The 18,101-nt window shown below is 41.9% G+C and overlaps 1 protein-coding gene across 5 annotated transcripts in view; it reads right to left on the reverse strand.

Moving 5' to 3' along the window:
• Nucleotides 1–18,101, reverse strand: part of mroh1 (maestro heat like repeat family member 1) — a 163,653-nt gene that overhangs the window by 81,451 nt on the left and 64,101 nt on the right. For all 5 annotated transcript variants that reach the window (XM_062966905.1, XM_062966906.1, XM_062966907.1 and 2 more), the window contains exons 16-19: nt 16,790–16,931; nt 13,978–14,030; nt 9,855–9,962; nt 853–972 (exon numbers count right to left, since the gene is read on the reverse strand). In XM_062966905.1, coding sequence (XP_062822975.1) covers nt 853–972; nt 9,855–9,962; nt 13,978–14,030; nt 16,790–16,931 — 423 coding nt within the window. The remainder of the gene's footprint in view (nt 1–852; nt 973–9,854; nt 9,963–13,977; nt 14,031–16,789; nt 16,932–18,101) is intronic.

The following is an 18,101-nucleotide window of genomic DNA, read 5'->3' on the forward strand; positions in this document are numbered from 1 at the left end:
CTTCCGATAGCCAAGCAAAGCAATAATGTGACCCGCACATTCTTGTGAAATGCCAAGTATGCTTGACATTTCTCTCTGAGTGATACCACGATCAACCTGAATCAATCTGTCTACCTTTTGCTTGTGAAATTCGATGGTTTCTGTCACAGGACGTCCAACTCTTTGTTTGTCACGCAAGTCAGGTGTTCCGACCTCAACATCTTTAAACCTACTCGCCCAATGACACACAGGACTCACATCAACACAATCACCATAAACAGCTTGCATTCTCTGATGAATCTCCATCTCCAATGAATCTCCAATGACTGCACATTGCTTAAGTCGCATTGACCGACCGTCTGCGCAAGATTCCATACTTCATACTTTAAAAACACAACCATTCAATGCTAAGGCTTCCCGCCAAATGGAAATGTAGAGAAGAGTCTCCTGAACAAACCAGGACATGCCGCAGACCAGGACTGCCATCTGTTGAGGAGTTACGAAGGTGGAGGCATTACTTTTCATTCAACCCTCGTATGATTGGAGTCTGGCAAGGGTCTATGAAGGCTTGCCAAGGCTGAAGACACCATCATAAAAAAAGTAGAATCTGGGGAAACAGCATTACGGAGGAGGTGAAGATTGGATTCAATTGTGACATGACAATTGCTGATGGAGGATGCCTGCCATAGATGTGGGCGAAATGTCAGGAGAGAATGCTTCTGGAACAAGGCCAGGCAGCCCGGAAAACACACAACAACCCCCTGATTCCAGCCATGAAAGCCTTCGACAACACAATATATAGTTTTATCTGTGGGTTCCCTGCGAGGACATCAGGGGTTAGACTAGATGGCCTTTGGGGTTTGGTTTCCTCACCTCCCTTTCGGCTTCCTCCTGATACCGGGCTGTTTCCAGGAGGTCCTGAAGCTGCTTCCGCACCAGGTCCTTGTTGTTGCAGGCGGCCAGGGCGGTCCCAATGCACTTGTAGAGGAAGTTCTGGCGGGAGAGAGAAGAGCGGGGTTGGAGCAAGTGCCGACCCCCAACACTGACCCACTGACCACGGCCTCAAGCAGGAGGGACTCCACTGCCAGGATGGGTCAAGTCTGGATTAAAACCATAATGGGACCAAGAAAGGCCTGAGTTGGCCACAGCAGTCCATGCTTTAGTTCAGTGATGGCGAACCTATGACACGCGTGTCAACACTGACACGTCTAGCCATTTTTGCTGACACGCGGAGTTCACCTCTTGGGTTGTTAAGTGTTTTCGCGCCAAATTTGGTGTCATTTCATCCAGTTGTTTTTTTTGTTTACTCCGTCCTACAAATGAACAGTACATTTATATATAGATAGATTATTATTATATCCTATTATTATATTATCCTATTAATATATTTTATATCATTGTATTATATTATATTATAGTTATGTCATTCTATCATTTATTCTATCATTATTGTAGTATAATATCATATTATTACTATTTTATTATTATACTAGCTGTGCCCGGCCACGCGTTGCTGTGGTATCGGTTAAAACTTGTTGTGGAATTTTTATTTGACGTTATTTGTATTTTTTAAAATTAATTTTATTGTCACTTATCTTTTTTATTTATTATATTTTATTATTTTGTTGTATTATTTTTAGTCATTTTGTTATAGTATTTTATTGTATTAATTATTTTAGTGTTTTTTATAATTTTTTATTGTCTTATTTGTATTTTTTATCATTATTTTATCCTATTAATATATTTTATATCATTGTATTATATTATATTATAGTTATGTCATTCTATCATTTATTCTATCATTATTGTAGTATAATATCATATTATTACTATTTTATTATTATACTAGCTGTGCCCGGCCACGCGTTGCTGTGGCAAAGTGGTGGTGGTATCGGTTAAAACTTGTTGTGGAATTTTTATTTGACGTTATTTGTATTTTTTTAAATTAATTTTATTGTCACTTATCTTTTTTATTTATTATATTTTATTATTTTGTTGTATTATTTTTAGTCATTTTGTTATAGTATTTTATTGTATTAATTATTTTAGTGTTTTTTATAATTTTTATTGTCTTATTTGTATTTTTTTTATCATTATTTTATTAACACTGGGCTGAGTGGGTTGCTAGGAGACCAAGTGGGTGGAGCTTAGCCTTGTAACTGGCAGCAATTGGATAAAAACTATTATTCCTCTCCCTCTAATTAGGAATTTATTTTTCTTTTCTTTTTGTTGTATCAACCTAGAGGCATGGATGAGGGGTTGTGATGTCAATTTTCGAGGTTGTGGGGTGTTTACTTTTGTTGTTTTGTCCGCTGCCCTGATGCCATCACTCTTTTATATATATAGATTATTCATTATTCATGACTTTTTTGAAACTAGAACAGAGAGAAATCAGTGTGGAAACTTTGTGAAGCTTAAACTGCAAGAAGTGCCATAGATGGTTGTACAGGGAAATAATGGTAGTAAATAGTTTTTGATTTATTAAAATACAGTTATATATTACAATTATACATTTCTGTTATTTAAACTATACATACTGCGAAATTATGGTTTTTTTCTCAAAGTGACACACCACCCAAGTCATGCTAGGTTTTTTGGCGAATTTTGACACCCCAAGCGCAAAAGGTTGCCCATCACTGCTTTAGTTACATCCAGAACGGACTACTGTAATGCACTCTACGTGGGGCTGCCTTTGAGGACATTCCTTCAATTGGAAATAGTTTTTATGTTTACCCCATCCCAAGCCCCTTATCATGATAACAGTCCCGGGTTATTTGCCTCTCCTCCAGTTTACATTCTTCACTCTATGCACTCTCTCTGGCCCAGTTCATTTTTAGGTGCCCACTCAGGCACATTTTTATGCCATTATGTTTTACTAGCTGTGCCCGGCCACGCGTTGCTGTGTCTGAGTCTGGTGGTGTTGGTCAGTCTACATTAGGTTGTATTTATGTTGTGAGCTCCACCTTCTTTATACTCACATTAGTAGTAATATTTGAAGTCTGTTACCTTGTTCAATTTTTCAGTTTTGTGGGTCCGGATTGTGTTTTGTGGTGTGATTGTGTTGTTACAACTGGGAGGGAAGGCTTTTGCGTTGTGTTGTCAAGTTTTGTATTTCTGGGGCATTTAGTTGTGTGCCAAGTTTCATATTTCTGGGGCGTTTAGTTGTGTTGTTATAGTCACAATGCTTTGTTGTGAGTTTTGTGCATCCGGATTGTGGTTTTGTGGTGTGGTTGTGTTGTTACAACCAGGAGGCAAGGCTTTTGCGTTGTGTTGTCAAGTTTTGTATTTCTGGGGCGTTTAGTTGTGTTGTTATAGTCACGATGTATTGTTGTGAGTTTTATGGGTCCAGATTGTGTTTTGTGGTGTGATTGTGTTGTTACAACTGGGAGGGAAGGCTTTTGCGTTGTGTTGTCAAGTTTTGTATTTCTGGGGCATTTAGTTGTGTGCCAAGTTTCATATTTCTGGGGCGTTTAGTTGTGTTGTTATAGTCACAATGCTTTGTTGTGAGTTTTGTGCATCCGGATTGTGGTTTTGTGGTGTGGTTGTGTTGTTACAACCAGGAGGCAAGGCTTTTGCGTTGTGTTGTCAAGTTTTGTATTTCTGGGGCGTTTAGTTGTGTTGTTATAGTCACAATGCTTTGTTGTGAGTTTTGTGCATCCGGATTGTGGTTTTGTGGTGTGGTTGTGTTGTTACAACCGGGAGGGAAGGCTTTTGCGTTGTGTCGCCAAGTTTCGTATTTCTGGGGTGTTTAGTTGTGTTGTTATAGTCACGATGCATTGTTGTGAGTTTTGTGGGTCCAGTGTGGTTTTGTGGTGTGATTGTGTTGTTACAACCAGGAGGCAAGGCTTTTGCGTTGCGTTGCCAAGTTTTGTATTTCTAGGGCGTTTAGTTGTGTTGTTATAGTCATGATGTGTTGTTGTGAGTTTTGTGGGTCCGGATTTTGGTTTTGTGGTGTGGTTGTGTTGTTGTAACCGGAAGGCAAGACTTTTGCATTGTGTTGCCAAGTTTCGTATTTGTGGGATGTGCGACATTTATATCCTGCCCTTCTCACTCCGAAGGGGACTCAGGGCGGTTTACAAGTATATATGCATACAATATATTATATTATATGACTACTAGCTGTGCCCGGCCACGCGTTGCTGTGGCAAAGTGGTGGTGGTATTGGTTAAAAATTGTTGTGTAACTTTTATTTGACGTTATTTGCAATTTTTTATTAATTTTATTGTAAGTTATATTTTTATTTATTATATTTTATTATTTTCTTGTATTATTTTTAGTTATTTTCTGTTATTATAGTATTTTATTGTATTAATTTTTAGTGTTTTTTATTATTTTTTATTGGGTTGCTAGGAGACCAAATTGGAGGAGCTTAGCTTTCTAACTGGCAGCAATTGGATAAAAACAATTATTCCTCTCCCTCTAATTAGGACTTTATTTTTCTTTTCTTTTTGTTGTATCAACCTAGAGCCGTGGATGATGGGTTGTATTGTCAAATTTCGAGGTTGGGGGGCCTGTAGTTTTGTTGTTTTGTCCGCTGCCCTGATGCCATCACTCTTTTATATATATAGATAGGTAAAGGTTTCCCCTGACGTTAAGTCCAGTCACGTCCGACTCTGGGGGTTGGTGCTCATCTCCATTTCTAAGCCGAAGAGCCGGCGTTGTCCATAGACACCTCCAAGGTCATGTGTCCATAGGCATGACAGCATGGAGCGCCCTTACCTTCCCGCCAGAGCAGTACCTATTGATCTACTCACACTCTGGGGGTTGGTGCTCATCTCCATTTCTAAGCCGAAGAGCCGGCGTTGTCCGTAGACACCTCCAAGGTCATGTGTCCATAGGCATGACTGCATGGAGCGCCAATGTTACCTTCCCGCCAGAGCAGTACCTATTGATCTACTCACACTCTGGGGGTTGGTGCTCATCTCCATTTCTAAGCCAAAGAGCCGGCGTTGTCCGTAGACACCTCCAAGGTCATGTGGCCACTGGCATGACAGCATGGAGCGCCCTTACCTTCCTGCCAGAGCAGTACCTATTGATCTACTCACACTCTGGGGGTTGGTGCTCATCTCCATTTCTAAGCCGAAGAGCCGGCGTTGTCCATAGACACCTCCAAGGTCATGTGTCCATAGGCATGACTGCATGGAGCGCCAATGTTACCTTCCCGCCAGAGCAGTACCTATTGATCTACTCACACTCTGGGGATTGGTGCTCATCTCCATTTCTAAGCCGAAGAGCCGGCGTTGTCCATAGACACCTCCAAGGTCATGTGGCCACTGGCATGACTGCATGGAGCGCCCTTACCTTCCCACCAGAGCGGTACCTATTGATCTACTCACATTGGCATGTTTTCGAACTGCTAGGTTGGCTGGTCATGGCCTGGCTGCAGTGCTCTCAGGATGGGAGTGAAGTACTACAACTCCCAGATTCCCGGGGCAATTGTCCCGAAACATCTGTCAGTATCCACAGCAGGCTATGTTGAGTCTGTGTGCCAAGTGTGGTCCAGATCCGTCATTGGCTGGGTTCAGTGCTCTTTGGATGCAGGTGAACTATATTACTGTATATGCATGTATGTGACTAAGTTTCTGTGGGATCACTACTTGTGTATGTGTGTGTGAAGAGAAAAACACCTGGTCAATTACAACTCATGTTTGAGTCATTGGAACAATCAGGGCTAACAGGCTTGAGCCACTCCCGGAATGGGGTATAACTTTGGGAAATGTTTGTAATGTCTTTTGGGGGACTTACGGGGGGACTTGCTGAGAGCCTACTATGAAGATGCATGAGTTTAATGCAAGGAACTTTATGTGAGTTTTGTTGCTGGAAGTTTTATTGTGTTTCTTTTTGACTCTGCTACCTAAGAGTAAATTTTTGATTTTTCTTCCATTTTCCTGGCTTGTTTTCTTTTGCTCGTTGTGGATACACCAAAGGACTGGATAAGTCTGGACAGGACTGCACGCAGTTTGTTTTTCAACAAACCCGTAACAAACTACAACTCCCAAAATCAAGGCCTATTCCCACAAACCCCTGCAGTATGTTCAGTTGGTCATGAGTTTGGTCCCGGTCCATTGTCAGTGGGGGTCAGTGTTTCTCTGGCTGCAGGTGAACTATAACTCCCTTTTCCCCAAACTTGTCCAATATGTTGTATTGGTTATGGGGGCTCTGTGTGCCAAGTCTGGTCCTGGTCCATCATGGGTAGGGTTCAATTGCAGGTGAACTATAAATCCCAGAACCTACTACTCCCAAATGTCCAGGCCAATTTCTCTCCAAACCTCCCAGTCTTCAAATCTGCGCATATCAGGTATACATGGCAAATTTGGCCCAGACCCATCATTGGGCCGGGCTGTGGCGCAGCTGGCTAGTAACCAGCTGCTATAAATCACTACTGACCGAGAAGTCATGAGTTCGAAGCCCGGGTCAGGTTAAGCCTCCGACCATTAATAGCCCCGGCTTGCTGTTGACCTATGCAGCCCCGAAAGACAGTTGCACCTGTCAATTAGGGAAATTTAGGGACGCTTTATGCGGGAGGCTAATTTACAACAACATAAAACTGCCAGCAAACATGAGGAAAGGAATGAGGAAGTACAGCCAGTACTGGACGGTGAAGCAACAGCTCCCCCTGTGGCCGGAATCGTGAAGCTGGAAAAATGTTAAAAATGCCTCTGAGACTGTCTAATGCAGGGGTCCCCAAACTAAGGCCCGGGGGCCGGAGGCGGCCCTCCAGGGTCATTTACCTGGCCCCCGCCTTCATTTATAATATAATATTTTTATATCAGTTTTAATAGTATAATATATTGTATATACATATGATATTGATAATAATATCATTTTATACAATATAATACTAATAATATTACCATATAATAATATTAATTATGTTATATGTTACAGTATACTGGTATAATTACAGTATACTGGTATAATTCAATATAGTAATATATAATGCTAATATAATAATAATAATAATAATAATAATAATAATAATAATAATAATTTTATTCTTATACCTCGCCCCATCTCCCCGAAGGGACTCGGGGCGGCTTATATATTGTGCTATGCGAATTATATAATATATCATATGAACATACAGCTGCTCTGAGTTCCCTTCGTGGTGAGAAGGGCGGGATATAAATGTAGTAAATAAATGTAGTAAATGAATAAATAAATAATTTAGGACTTAGGCTCGCCCAAAGTCTGAAATGACTTGAAGACACACAACAACAACAACAACAACAATCCTAATTAACTTGACTATCTCATTGGCCAGAAGCAGGCCCACACTTCCTATTGAAATCCTGATAGGTTTATGTTGGTTAAAATTATTTTCACTTTTAAATATTGTATTGGTCTTTCATTGTTATTGTTGTTGTTTTGCAATACAAATAAGACATGCGCAGTGTGCATAGGAATTTGTTCATAGTTTTTTAAAAATATAGTCCGGCCCTCCAACGGACCGAGGGACCATGAACTGGCCCCCTGTTTAAAAAGTTTGGGGACCCCTGGTCTAATGTATGTTGTTTGTCTGTTGGCATTGAATGTTTGCCAGATATGTGTTCATTGTAATCCGCCCTGAGTCCCCTTCGGGGTGAGAAAGAAGGGCGGAAAATAAATACTGTAAATAAATAAATAAATAAATAAATATGTTGTCGAAGGCTTTCATGGCCAGGATCACAGGGTTGTTGTGTGTCTTTCGGGCTGTGTGGCCATGTTCCAGAAGCATTCTCTCCTGACGTTTCGCCCACATCTATGGCAGGCATCCTCAGAGGTTGTGAGGTATGGAGAAAACTAAGCAAAGAGGTAAATATATATCTGTGGAAAGTCTAGGGTGAGAGAGGTCAGTGTGAATGTTGTGTAGTTAATCACTTTAATTAGCATTGAAAAGCTTATCTGCTGTCTTCTTCCTGCCTCTGGGGCATCCTTTGTTTAGAGTCGTTAACTGCCCTAGGTTGATTCATGTCTGGAAATCCTCTGTTTTCAGAGTATTGCTTTTTATTTACTGTTCTGATTCTTGAGTTTTTTAATACTGGTAGCCAGATTTTGTTCATTTTCATGGTTTCTTCCTTTCTGTTGAAGTTGTCCACATGCTTGTGGATTTCAATGGCTTCTCTGTGTAGTCTGACATGATAGTTGTTAGAATGGTCCAGCATTTTTGTGTTCTCAAATAGTATTCTGTGTCCAGGCTGGTTCATCAAATGCTCTGCTATGGCTTATAAATAAATAGTTTGGGTTCATATTGTTCTGGGTGTAGGTGAACTACAACTCCTCTACATTCCCCAGTAGGAGTGACAGTGCTCTGACTTGATGGAGGGTGAACTACAACTTCCAGCATGTGGAGTCAATCCCTAAACTCCTCCAGTAAGTTTAGTTGGAGCTCAGTTCTGCTTTGTTTGTTGTGCAGAGAGGTTTGAAAGGGAAGGGCAGTGGGCGGGGCCATGCAAATTCCACAGCAATGGAGAACCCTGGGATGCCTCCCTGTGGTGGAAGAAAAAGGAAAATCTAGGATGAAATGGTCCCCAAATGAAAGCATTCCTTGGGTGGTGGGCCGTAGTGTTTGGGAAGGACATGGGCAGGGGCTGGGCTGCATGTTCATGGCGCTCGCTGTGACCGCAAAGTCAGTGGAAAAGATTGACTTGCTGAATTCTGAACCCTGGGAACAATAACCTGTTTGTGGAGGCCGGAGTCTGTCTGTGTGAGCAGACATCCATGCCACATACACACATACAGGTTTTCACTTTTGTTATGGATTTAGATAGATTAGATAAGATTTAGATTTAGATTAGATTTAGATTAGATTTAGATAGATATAGAAGATATAGATGTGATTTTAGTATGTTTTTTTTATTTGTTTTAACATTTTTGTCGTTTACTTTGTCTGTAACTACCTGGGCTTGGCCTCGTGTAAGCTTCCCCGAGTTCCTTTGGGGAGAGGGAGGTGGGGTATAAAAATAAAGTTATTTTCTTCTATTATTATTATTATTATTACAGTAGAGTCTCACTTATCCAACACTCGCTTATCCAACGTTCTGGATTATCCAACGCATTTTTGTAGTCAATGTTTTCAATAAATCCTGATATTTAGGTGCTAAATTCGTAAATACAGTAATTACTACATAGTATTACCGCATATTGAACGACTTTTTCTGTCAAATTTGTTGTATAACATAATGTTTTGGTGCTTAATTTGTAAAATCATAAACTAATTTAATGTTTAATAGGCTTTTCCTTAATCTCTCCTTATTATCCAACATATTCGCTTATCCAACGTTCTGTCGGCCCGTTTACGTTGGATAAGCGGGACTCTACTGTATTATTATTATTACAGTAGAGTCTCACTTATCCAACACTCGCTTATCCAACGTTCTGGATTATCCAACGCATTTTTGTAGTCAATGTTTTCAATAAATCCTGATATTTAGGTGCTAAATTCGTAAATACAGTAATTACTACATAGTATTACTGCATATTGAACGACTTTTTCTGTCAAATTTGTTGTATAACGTAATGTTTTGGTGCTTAATTTGTAAAATCATAAACTAATTTAATGTTTAATAGGCTTTTCCTTAATCTCTCCTTATTATCCAACATATTCGCTTATCCAACGTTCTGTCGGCCCGTTTACGTTGGATAAGCGGGACTCTACTGTATTATTATTATTATTATTATTATTATTATTATTATTAACCTGCAGTTAGTGCAAAGGTCGGTCCCGTCTCCGTCTCAAGTACAGTTAGTGGGGATGAGAGAGGGGGCCTTCTTGGTTGTGGCTCCCCGGCTCTGGGGAGTTGGTCTGCAGTCTACATAGTCTACAAATCTATGTCGACTACTGGGGGAGCGGGCTTGAGTCCCCCCACTCTACCAGCTTTGTCCAAGCGACTGACCTTCTCCATGGGGTAGCAGTTGTAGCTGCTCAGCCGCCGGCACATTTCCTGGGTCAGCTGAGACGTCCAAAGGGGGTCCGAAATGGCGGCCAGGGTCTCCCGAAGGAACTGCAACAAGAGGTTAGCACAGCATGAGGCAAAGAGTTCAAGAGTGGGTGGGAGGCGTGAAAGGAACGGGTCTGCTTTGAGAAGGCCACTGATGGGCAAAGACGGCTTCTCTAGTCTGCAGCCTGAACCCACAAATGGTTGGGCAGCCAGATGTCCAGTTGTCCACCTGGCAGCCTCCCTGGGGTGAGTCAGAGTCTCTATGAGGGTCAAGAAGGGAGAGGAAAGGCCAGAGTGACCGCAAGGCCAAAGCAAGCAAAGAACCATCCATTCTCGTCTATGGTACAATGAGGAACAGAGAGAACCCTGTGCTGCTGCATTATTATTATTATTATTATTATTATTATTATTATTATTAATAATAATAATAATAATAATAATAATAATTGTGCGGTTTTCTGGCATTGTATATTTCTGCCGCTTCTGTGACTGTTCATTTGGGTTTTGATGATTCCGTAGCCCACTTGTCAATGGATGTCCAGAATCAGCAGCATCCACCGCGGTCCTTTTTATCCTGGGCGACGACCGAGCCAGTATAGACTTCGTTTGGGTTTGATTCTCCATAATGCTAATGGGTTAGGTGCTCTTAGTTCTGCTCTTCAGCTGAGGCCTCTCTGGCTTGGTTGGACCTACCGGTAGTTACACTACCGCCAGCACAGCCCTCAGTCATCATTGGAGCAGCTAAGCCCCCCCACCACGTCAAGGTGGCAAGGAAACAGATGAAACCATTGATCATATCCTCAGCTGCTGTAAGAAAATTGCACAGACAGACTACAAACAGAGGCACAACTATGTGGCCCAAAGGATTCATTGGAACCTATGCCTCAAGTATCACCTCCCTGCAGTTAAGAACTGGTGGGATCACAAACCTGCAAAAGTATTGTAAAATGAGCACGCAAAGATACTGTGGGACTTCCGAATCCAGACTGACAAAGTTCTGGAACACAACACACCAGACATCACAGTTGTGGAAAAGAACAAGGTTTGGATCATTGATGTTGCTATCCCAGGTGACAGTCGCATTGAAGAAAAACAGCAGGAAAAACTCAGCCGCTCTCAGGACCTCAAGATTGAACTTCAAAGACTCTGGAAGAAACCAGTGCAGGTGGTCCCGGTGGTGATGGGCACATTGGGTGCCGTGCCAAAAGATCTCAGCCGGCATTTGGAAACAATAGACATTGACAAAATTACGATCTGCCAACTGCAAAAGGCCACCCTACTGGGATCTGCAGCATCATCCGAAAATACATCACACAGTCCTAGACACTTGGGAAGTGTTCGACTTGTGGTTTTGTGAAACGAAATCCAGCATGTCTATCTTGTTTGCTGTGTCATACAACATCGTTGTGTCAATAATAATAATAATAATAATAATAATAATAATAATAATTTTTCTATCCTGCCACCATCTCCCCGAAGGGACTAACATGGGGCCAAGCCCAAAACCAAGACAAAACATAACAAGTTAAAACAAGTATCAATAACTAAAGTATCCATAATAATAATAATAATAATAATAAAACTTTATTTATACCCCGCCACCATCTCCCCAACGGGGACTCGGGGCGGCTTACATGGGGCCATGCCCAGAACAGTACAATATAGCAAAATATAAAAACAACATATCATAATACAATTAAACAATACAATAAATAATCATGTACAGTGCAACACAAAAAAACCCCAAAAAAACAACAACAACAACAATATAACAGGGCGGGCCACATGAGACACTTAGTTAAAACTTGGGGTGAGAAAAGGATAAGAATACAACAACTAATCAATAACAAGTATCAATAACTAAAGCATTGCATTCTACCTCGTTTGTACCTCAGTTTCCCAGCTCTATGACCCAAAATGCAGACTGTGCAAGGAAACCAACGAAACCATTGATCATGTCCTCAGCTGCTGTAAGAAAATCGCACAGACAGACTACAAACAGAGGCACAACTATGTGGCCCAAATGATCCATTGGAACTTATGCCTCAAGTACCACCTCCCACAGTATCTTTGCGTGCTCATTTTCCAACACTTTTGCAGGTTTGTGATCCCACCAGTTCTTTGCTGCTGGGAGGTGGTACTTGAGGCATAAGTTCCAATAAATCATTTGGGCCACATAGTTGTGCCTCTGTTTGTAATCTGTCTGTGCGATTTTCTTACAGCAGCTGAGGAGATGATCCATGGTTTCGTCGGTTTCCTTGCACAGTCTGCATTTTGGGTCATTAGCTGATTTTTCGATCTTGGCCTTAATTGCCTTTGTTCTATTATTATTGACACAACGACGTTGTATGACACAGCAAACAAGATAGATATGCTGGATTTCGTTTCACAAAACCACAAGTCGAACACTTCCCAAGTGTCTAGGACTGTGTGATGTATTTTCGGATGATGCGTGCAGATCCCAGTAAGGTGGCCTTTTGCAGTTGGCAGATCGTAATTTTGTCAATGTCTATTGTTTCCAAATGCCGGCTGAGATCTTTTGGCACGGCACCCAGTGTGCCCATCACCACTGGGACCACCTGCACTGGTTTCTGCCAGAGTCTTTGAAGTTCAATCTTGAGGTCCTGAGAGCGGCTGAGTTTTTCCTGTTGTTTTTCTTCAATGCGACTGTCACCTGGGATGGCAACATCCATGATCCAAACCTTGTTCTTTTCCACAACTGTGATGTCTGGTGTGTTGTGTTCCAGAACTTTGTCAGTCTGGATTCGGAAGTCCCACAGTATCTTTGCGTGTTCATTTTCCAATACTTTTGCAGGTTTGTGATCCCACCAGTTCTTAACTGCAGGGAGGTGATACTTGAGGCATAGGTTCCAATGAATCATTTGGGCCACATAGTTGTGCCTCTGTTTGTAGTCTGTCTGTGCAATTTTCTTACAGCAGCTGAGGATATGATCAATGGTTTCATCTGTTTCCTTGCACAGTCTGCACTTTGGGTCATCAGCTGATTTTTCGATCTTGGCCTGGATTGCCTTTGTCCTGATGTCTTGCTCCTGGGCTGCAAGGATCAGGCCTTCTGTCTCCTTCCTTCTTCAGGGTCCCATTCGTGAGCCAGAGCCAGGTCTTCTATTATTATTATTATTATTATTATTATTATTATTATTATTATTATTAATTGCCTTTGTTCTGATGTCTTGCTCCTGGGCTGCAAGGATCAGGCCTTCTGTCTCCTTCTTCAGGGTCCCATTCGTGAGCCAGAGCCAGGTCTTCTATTATTATTATTATTATTATTATTATTATTATTATTATTAATTGCCTTTGTCCTGATGTCTTGCTCCTGGGCTGCAAGGATCAGGCCTTCTGTCTCCTTCTTCAGGGTCCCATTCGTGAGCCAGAGCCAGGTCTTCTATTATTATTATTATTATTATTATTATTATTATTATTATTATTATTAATTGCCTTTGTTCTGATGTCTTGCTCCTGGGCTGCAAGGATCAGGCCTTCTGTCTCCTTCTTCAGGGTCCCATTCGTGAGCCAGAGCCAGGTCTTCTATTATTATTATTATTATTATTATTATTATTATTATTATTAATTGCCTTTGTTCTGATGTCTTGCTCCTGGGCTGCAAGGATCAGGCCTTCTGTCTCCTTCTTCAGGGTCCCATTCGTGAGCCAGAGCCAGGTCTTCTCCTTATCAGCTTTTCTATTATTATTATTATTATTATTATTATTATTATTATTATTATTATTATTATTATTTAGCAACGAATGAAGAATAAACCTCCAAAAGAGTTTGGATGAAAGCCAGAGTGCTGATTCAAGTAGTGAGCATACAAGGTCACAGGCTGTGCTGCAAAAACTGTAACCAGGACTCTGCAGTGTTTTTGGATTGGAACTAACGGCTTGCCTTTGAGACAGTCCACTCCATGGAGCAGCTGGAGGGGAACATGAAAGGAGGAATTCACGTGTCTGGCTCATAGTGGTGTTTGTGTGTGTGTGTTTTACTCTTCTAAACCTCGTGACAGGGGCCTGGTCCTCAGTACGCTTTCTCTCTCTCTCTCTGATGGAAGAGCCCCACTCACCTTCAGCAGCCGTTCCTCCCATTCCTTCTGGGACAGGGACTCCGTTGTGTTTGCTGGAAATGGAAGAGAAAAGGAAAGCATCAGGGTCTGTGCTGCCCAAGCCTCCCCTGTGATTTATTGTTATAAATGTATTGTTTTACTTTGTTTAATGATGTGTATTATGTTGTTATGTAATGTTTGTGTTTGCTTTTATGACTGTAAACCGCCCTGAGTCCCATCCGAGAGATAGGGCGGTATATAAATAAAGTTTTATTATTATTACTAGCTGTGCCCGGCCACGCGTTGCTGTGGCGAAGTATGGTGGTATGGGAAATAAAGTATTGAGGAATTGGTGGTAGTTAAGGTCAAGGGTCCCCTGGGCTGAGTGGGTTGCTAGGAGACCAAGTGAACAGAGCTTAGCCTTCTAACTGGCAGCAATCGGATAAAAACAATTATTGCTCTCCCTCTAATTAGGACTTTATTTTTCTTTTCTTTGTTGTATCAACCTAGAGGCATGGATGAGGGGTTGTGCTGTCAATTTTCGAGGTTGTAGGGTGTTTACTTTTGTTGTTTTGTCCGCTGCCGTGATGCCATCACTCTTTTATATATATAGATTATTATTTTATTAAGGGTTGGGGAAGGGACTCGTTCAAAGCCTTAAGGAGCTGGGAAGCTCAATATTTGAAAGTGGTCCTCAGATAGGTAGTAGAATCATAGAATCCTAGAGTTGGAAGAGACCTCATGGGCCATCCATTCCAACCCCATTCTGCCAAGAAGCAGGAAATCGCATTCAAAGCACCCCCGACAGATGGCCATCCAGCCTCTGCTTAAAAGCCTCCAAGGAAGGAGCCTCCACCACGGCCCCGGGGAGAGAGTTCCACTGCCGAACAGCCTTTCTCACAGTGAGGAAGTTCTTCCTGATGTTCAGGTGGAATCTCCTTTCCTGTAGTTTGAAGCCATTGTTCCATTGTGTCCTAGTCTGCAGGGCAGCAGAAAACAAGCTCCCTCCCTCCTCCCTATGACTTCCCTTCACGTATTTGTACATGGCTCTCATCATGTCTCCTCTCAGCCTTCTCTTCTGCAGGCTAAACATGCCCAGCTCTTTAAGCCGCTCCTCATAGGGCTTGTTCTCCAGACCCTTCATCATTTTAGTCACCCTCCTCTGGACGCTTTCCAGCTTGTCAACATCTCCCTTCAACTGTGGTGCCCAGAATGGGACACAGTGTGATTCCAGGTGTGGTCTGACCAAGGCAGAATAGAATAAGGGGGAGCAGGACTTCCCTGGATCTAGACGCTCTTCCCCTATTGATGAGGCCAGAATCCCATTGGCTTTTTTAGCAGCCGCATCACATTCCTGGCTCATGTTCCCCTTCCTCCCCACGAGGACTCCAAGGTCTTTTTCGCACACACTGCTGTCAAGCCAGGCATCGTCCCCCATTCTGTCTCTTTGATTTCCATTTTTTCTGCCGAAGTGAAGTATCTTGCATTTGTCCCTGTTGAGGTTCATTTTGTTAGTTTCGGCCAATCATCTCTCTAGTCTGTCAAGATCGTTTTGAATTCTGCTCCTGTCTTCTGGAGTGTTGGCTCTCCCTCCCAGTTTGGTGTCGTCTGCAAACTTGATGATCGTGCCTTCTAACCCTTCGTCTAAGTCGTTAATAAAGATGTTGAACAGAACCGTGTTGTTATAGTCACGGCGCAAACAACTTTACCCATATATATATATACTAGCTGTGCCCGGCCACGCGTTGCTGTGGCGTTGTGTGGTGGTGTTGGTGAGAAATTGTTGAGGTAGTGGTGGTATTTAATGTCTGTTGAATGGTTGTCTTTATGTTTAGTATGCACACTGAAGTGGATTATATGGCAGTGTGGAGTCAAGATAATCCAGTTAAAGCAGATAATATAAGATTCTAAATGGGTTATATAGCTGTGTGGAAGGGCCTTGAGTCTGCACTACCATATAATCCAGTTAAAATCTGATAATCTGTGGAAGAGGCCTAAGTGAGGCCTAACTGTGCCTGTCCCCTGTGCTGAGGAGGTTGCTAGGAGACCAAGTGGGTGGAGCTTAGCCTTGTAACTGGCAGCAATTGGATAAAAACTATTATTCCTCTCCCTGTAATTAGGACTTTATTTTTCTTTTCTTTTTTGTTGTATCAACCTAGAGCCGTGAATGATGGGTTGTGTTGTCAAATTTCGAGGTTGGGGGGCCTGTAGTTTTGTTGTTTTGTCCACTGCCCTGATGCCATCACTCTTTTATATATATACTAGCTGTGCCTGGCCACGCGTTGCTGTGGCAAAGTGGTGGTGGTATTGGTTAAAAATTGTTGTGTAATTTTTATTTGACGTTATTTGCATTTTTTATTAATTTTATTGTAAGTTATCTTTTTATTTATTATATTTTATTATTGTCTTGTATTATTTTTTAGTTATTTTCTGTTATTATATTATTATATTGTATTAATTTTTAGTGTTTTTTATTATTTTTATTGGGTTGCTAGGAGACCAAGTTGGAGGAGCTTAGCCTTCGAACTGGCAGCAATTGGATAAAAACAATTATTCCTCTCTCTCTAATTAGGACTTTATTTTTCTTTTCTTTTTGTTGTATCAACCTAGAGGCGTGGATGATGGGTTGTGTTGTCAAATTTCGAGGTTGGGGGTCCTGTAGTTTTGTTGTTTTGTGGATCGCCGTGATGCCATCACTCTTTTATATATATATATATATATATAGTTAATTAATAAAAACATCCACCTCCACACCATCAAAGTCACTCTGAGACTCCAGCTGAGTCACAACATCAAGGGTCTAACTACCAGTAGCGCTGGGTCATGCGCTTACCTTCGAGATGTTCCACCAGAGCCGGGATCTTCCTGCTCCAGAGGGGCTTCAGGTCTTTGTGGACACTCAGTTGCAGGACGTTCAGGAGGCGGAGGCAGGCGGACCCCCGGCCCTCCCCCAAATAGGGCTGGGAAGACACCACCTGAAGGGAGAGAAGGAAGGGGGCCAATGGGAGGCAGGCAAGGAGACTGCCCCACTCTTGTCTCCATTCGGGCCCCATAAGTGTCATGAGTGGACTGATTGAGGTCTGGCTAAGACACTGTCCTAAGGAAATTGGGAACCTGGAAAACTGCATTATGGAGAAACAAAGGAGGCGAAGATTGGATTGACTCAGGACATGAAAAGTACAGTAGAGTCTCACTTATCCAACACTCGCTTATCCAACGTTCTGGATTATCCAACGCATTTTTGTAGTCAATGTTTTCAATACATTGTGATATTTTGGTGCTAAATTCATAAATACAGTAATTACTGCATAGCATTATTTATTTATTTACAGTATTTATATTCCGCCCTTCTTTCTCACCCCGAAGGGGACTCAGGGCGGATTACAATGAACACATATATGGCAAACATTCAATGCCAACAGACAAACAACATACAGTATAGACAGACACAGAGGCATTTTAACATTTTTCCAGTTTCACAATTCCAGCCACAGGGGGAGCTGTTGCTTCACCGTCCACTAGTGGCTATACTTCCTCATTCCTTTTCTTGTGTTTTGCTGGCAGTTTTATGGTGTTGTAAATTAGCTAAATTAGCCTCCCGCATAAAGCGTACCTAAATTTCCCAACTTGACAGATGCAACTGTCTTTCGGGGCTGCATAGGTCAACAGCAAGCCGGGCTATTTAATGGTGGGGGGCTTAACCCGACCCGGGCTTTGAACTCATGACCTCTCGGTCAGTAGTGATTTATTGCAGCTGGTTACTAGCCAGCTGCGCCACAGCCCGGCCCAGTAATAGCACTACTGCGTATTGAACTACTTTTTCTGTCAAATTTGTTGTAAAACATGATGTAAAATCATAACCTAATTTGATGTTTAATAGGCTTTTCCTTAATCCCTCCTTATTATCCAACATATTCGCTTATCCAACGTTCTGCCGGCCCGTTTATGTTGGATAATTGAGACTCTACTGTACTGGTGAATGGAAACTGCTGACATAACTGACCTGGAACTTTGGGTGTAAACACCACATGTTTACATAGTCAGACACAATGTCTTTTTAAGGAAGTCAGAAGCAATGGCTCCTCACGTTAAGGAAGAAAACAAGATCTGTTCCAGAACTGATGGAGCTTCAGCAAGTCTTTGCT

The sequence above is a fragment of the Anolis carolinensis genome, unplaced genomic scaffold (genome assembly GCF_035594765.1).
Source record: "Anolis carolinensis isolate JA03-04 unplaced genomic scaffold, rAnoCar3.1.pri scaffold_40, whole genome shotgun sequence".
Lineage (NCBI taxonomy): Eukaryota > Metazoa > Chordata > Lepidosauria > Squamata > Dactyloidae > Anolis > Anolis carolinensis.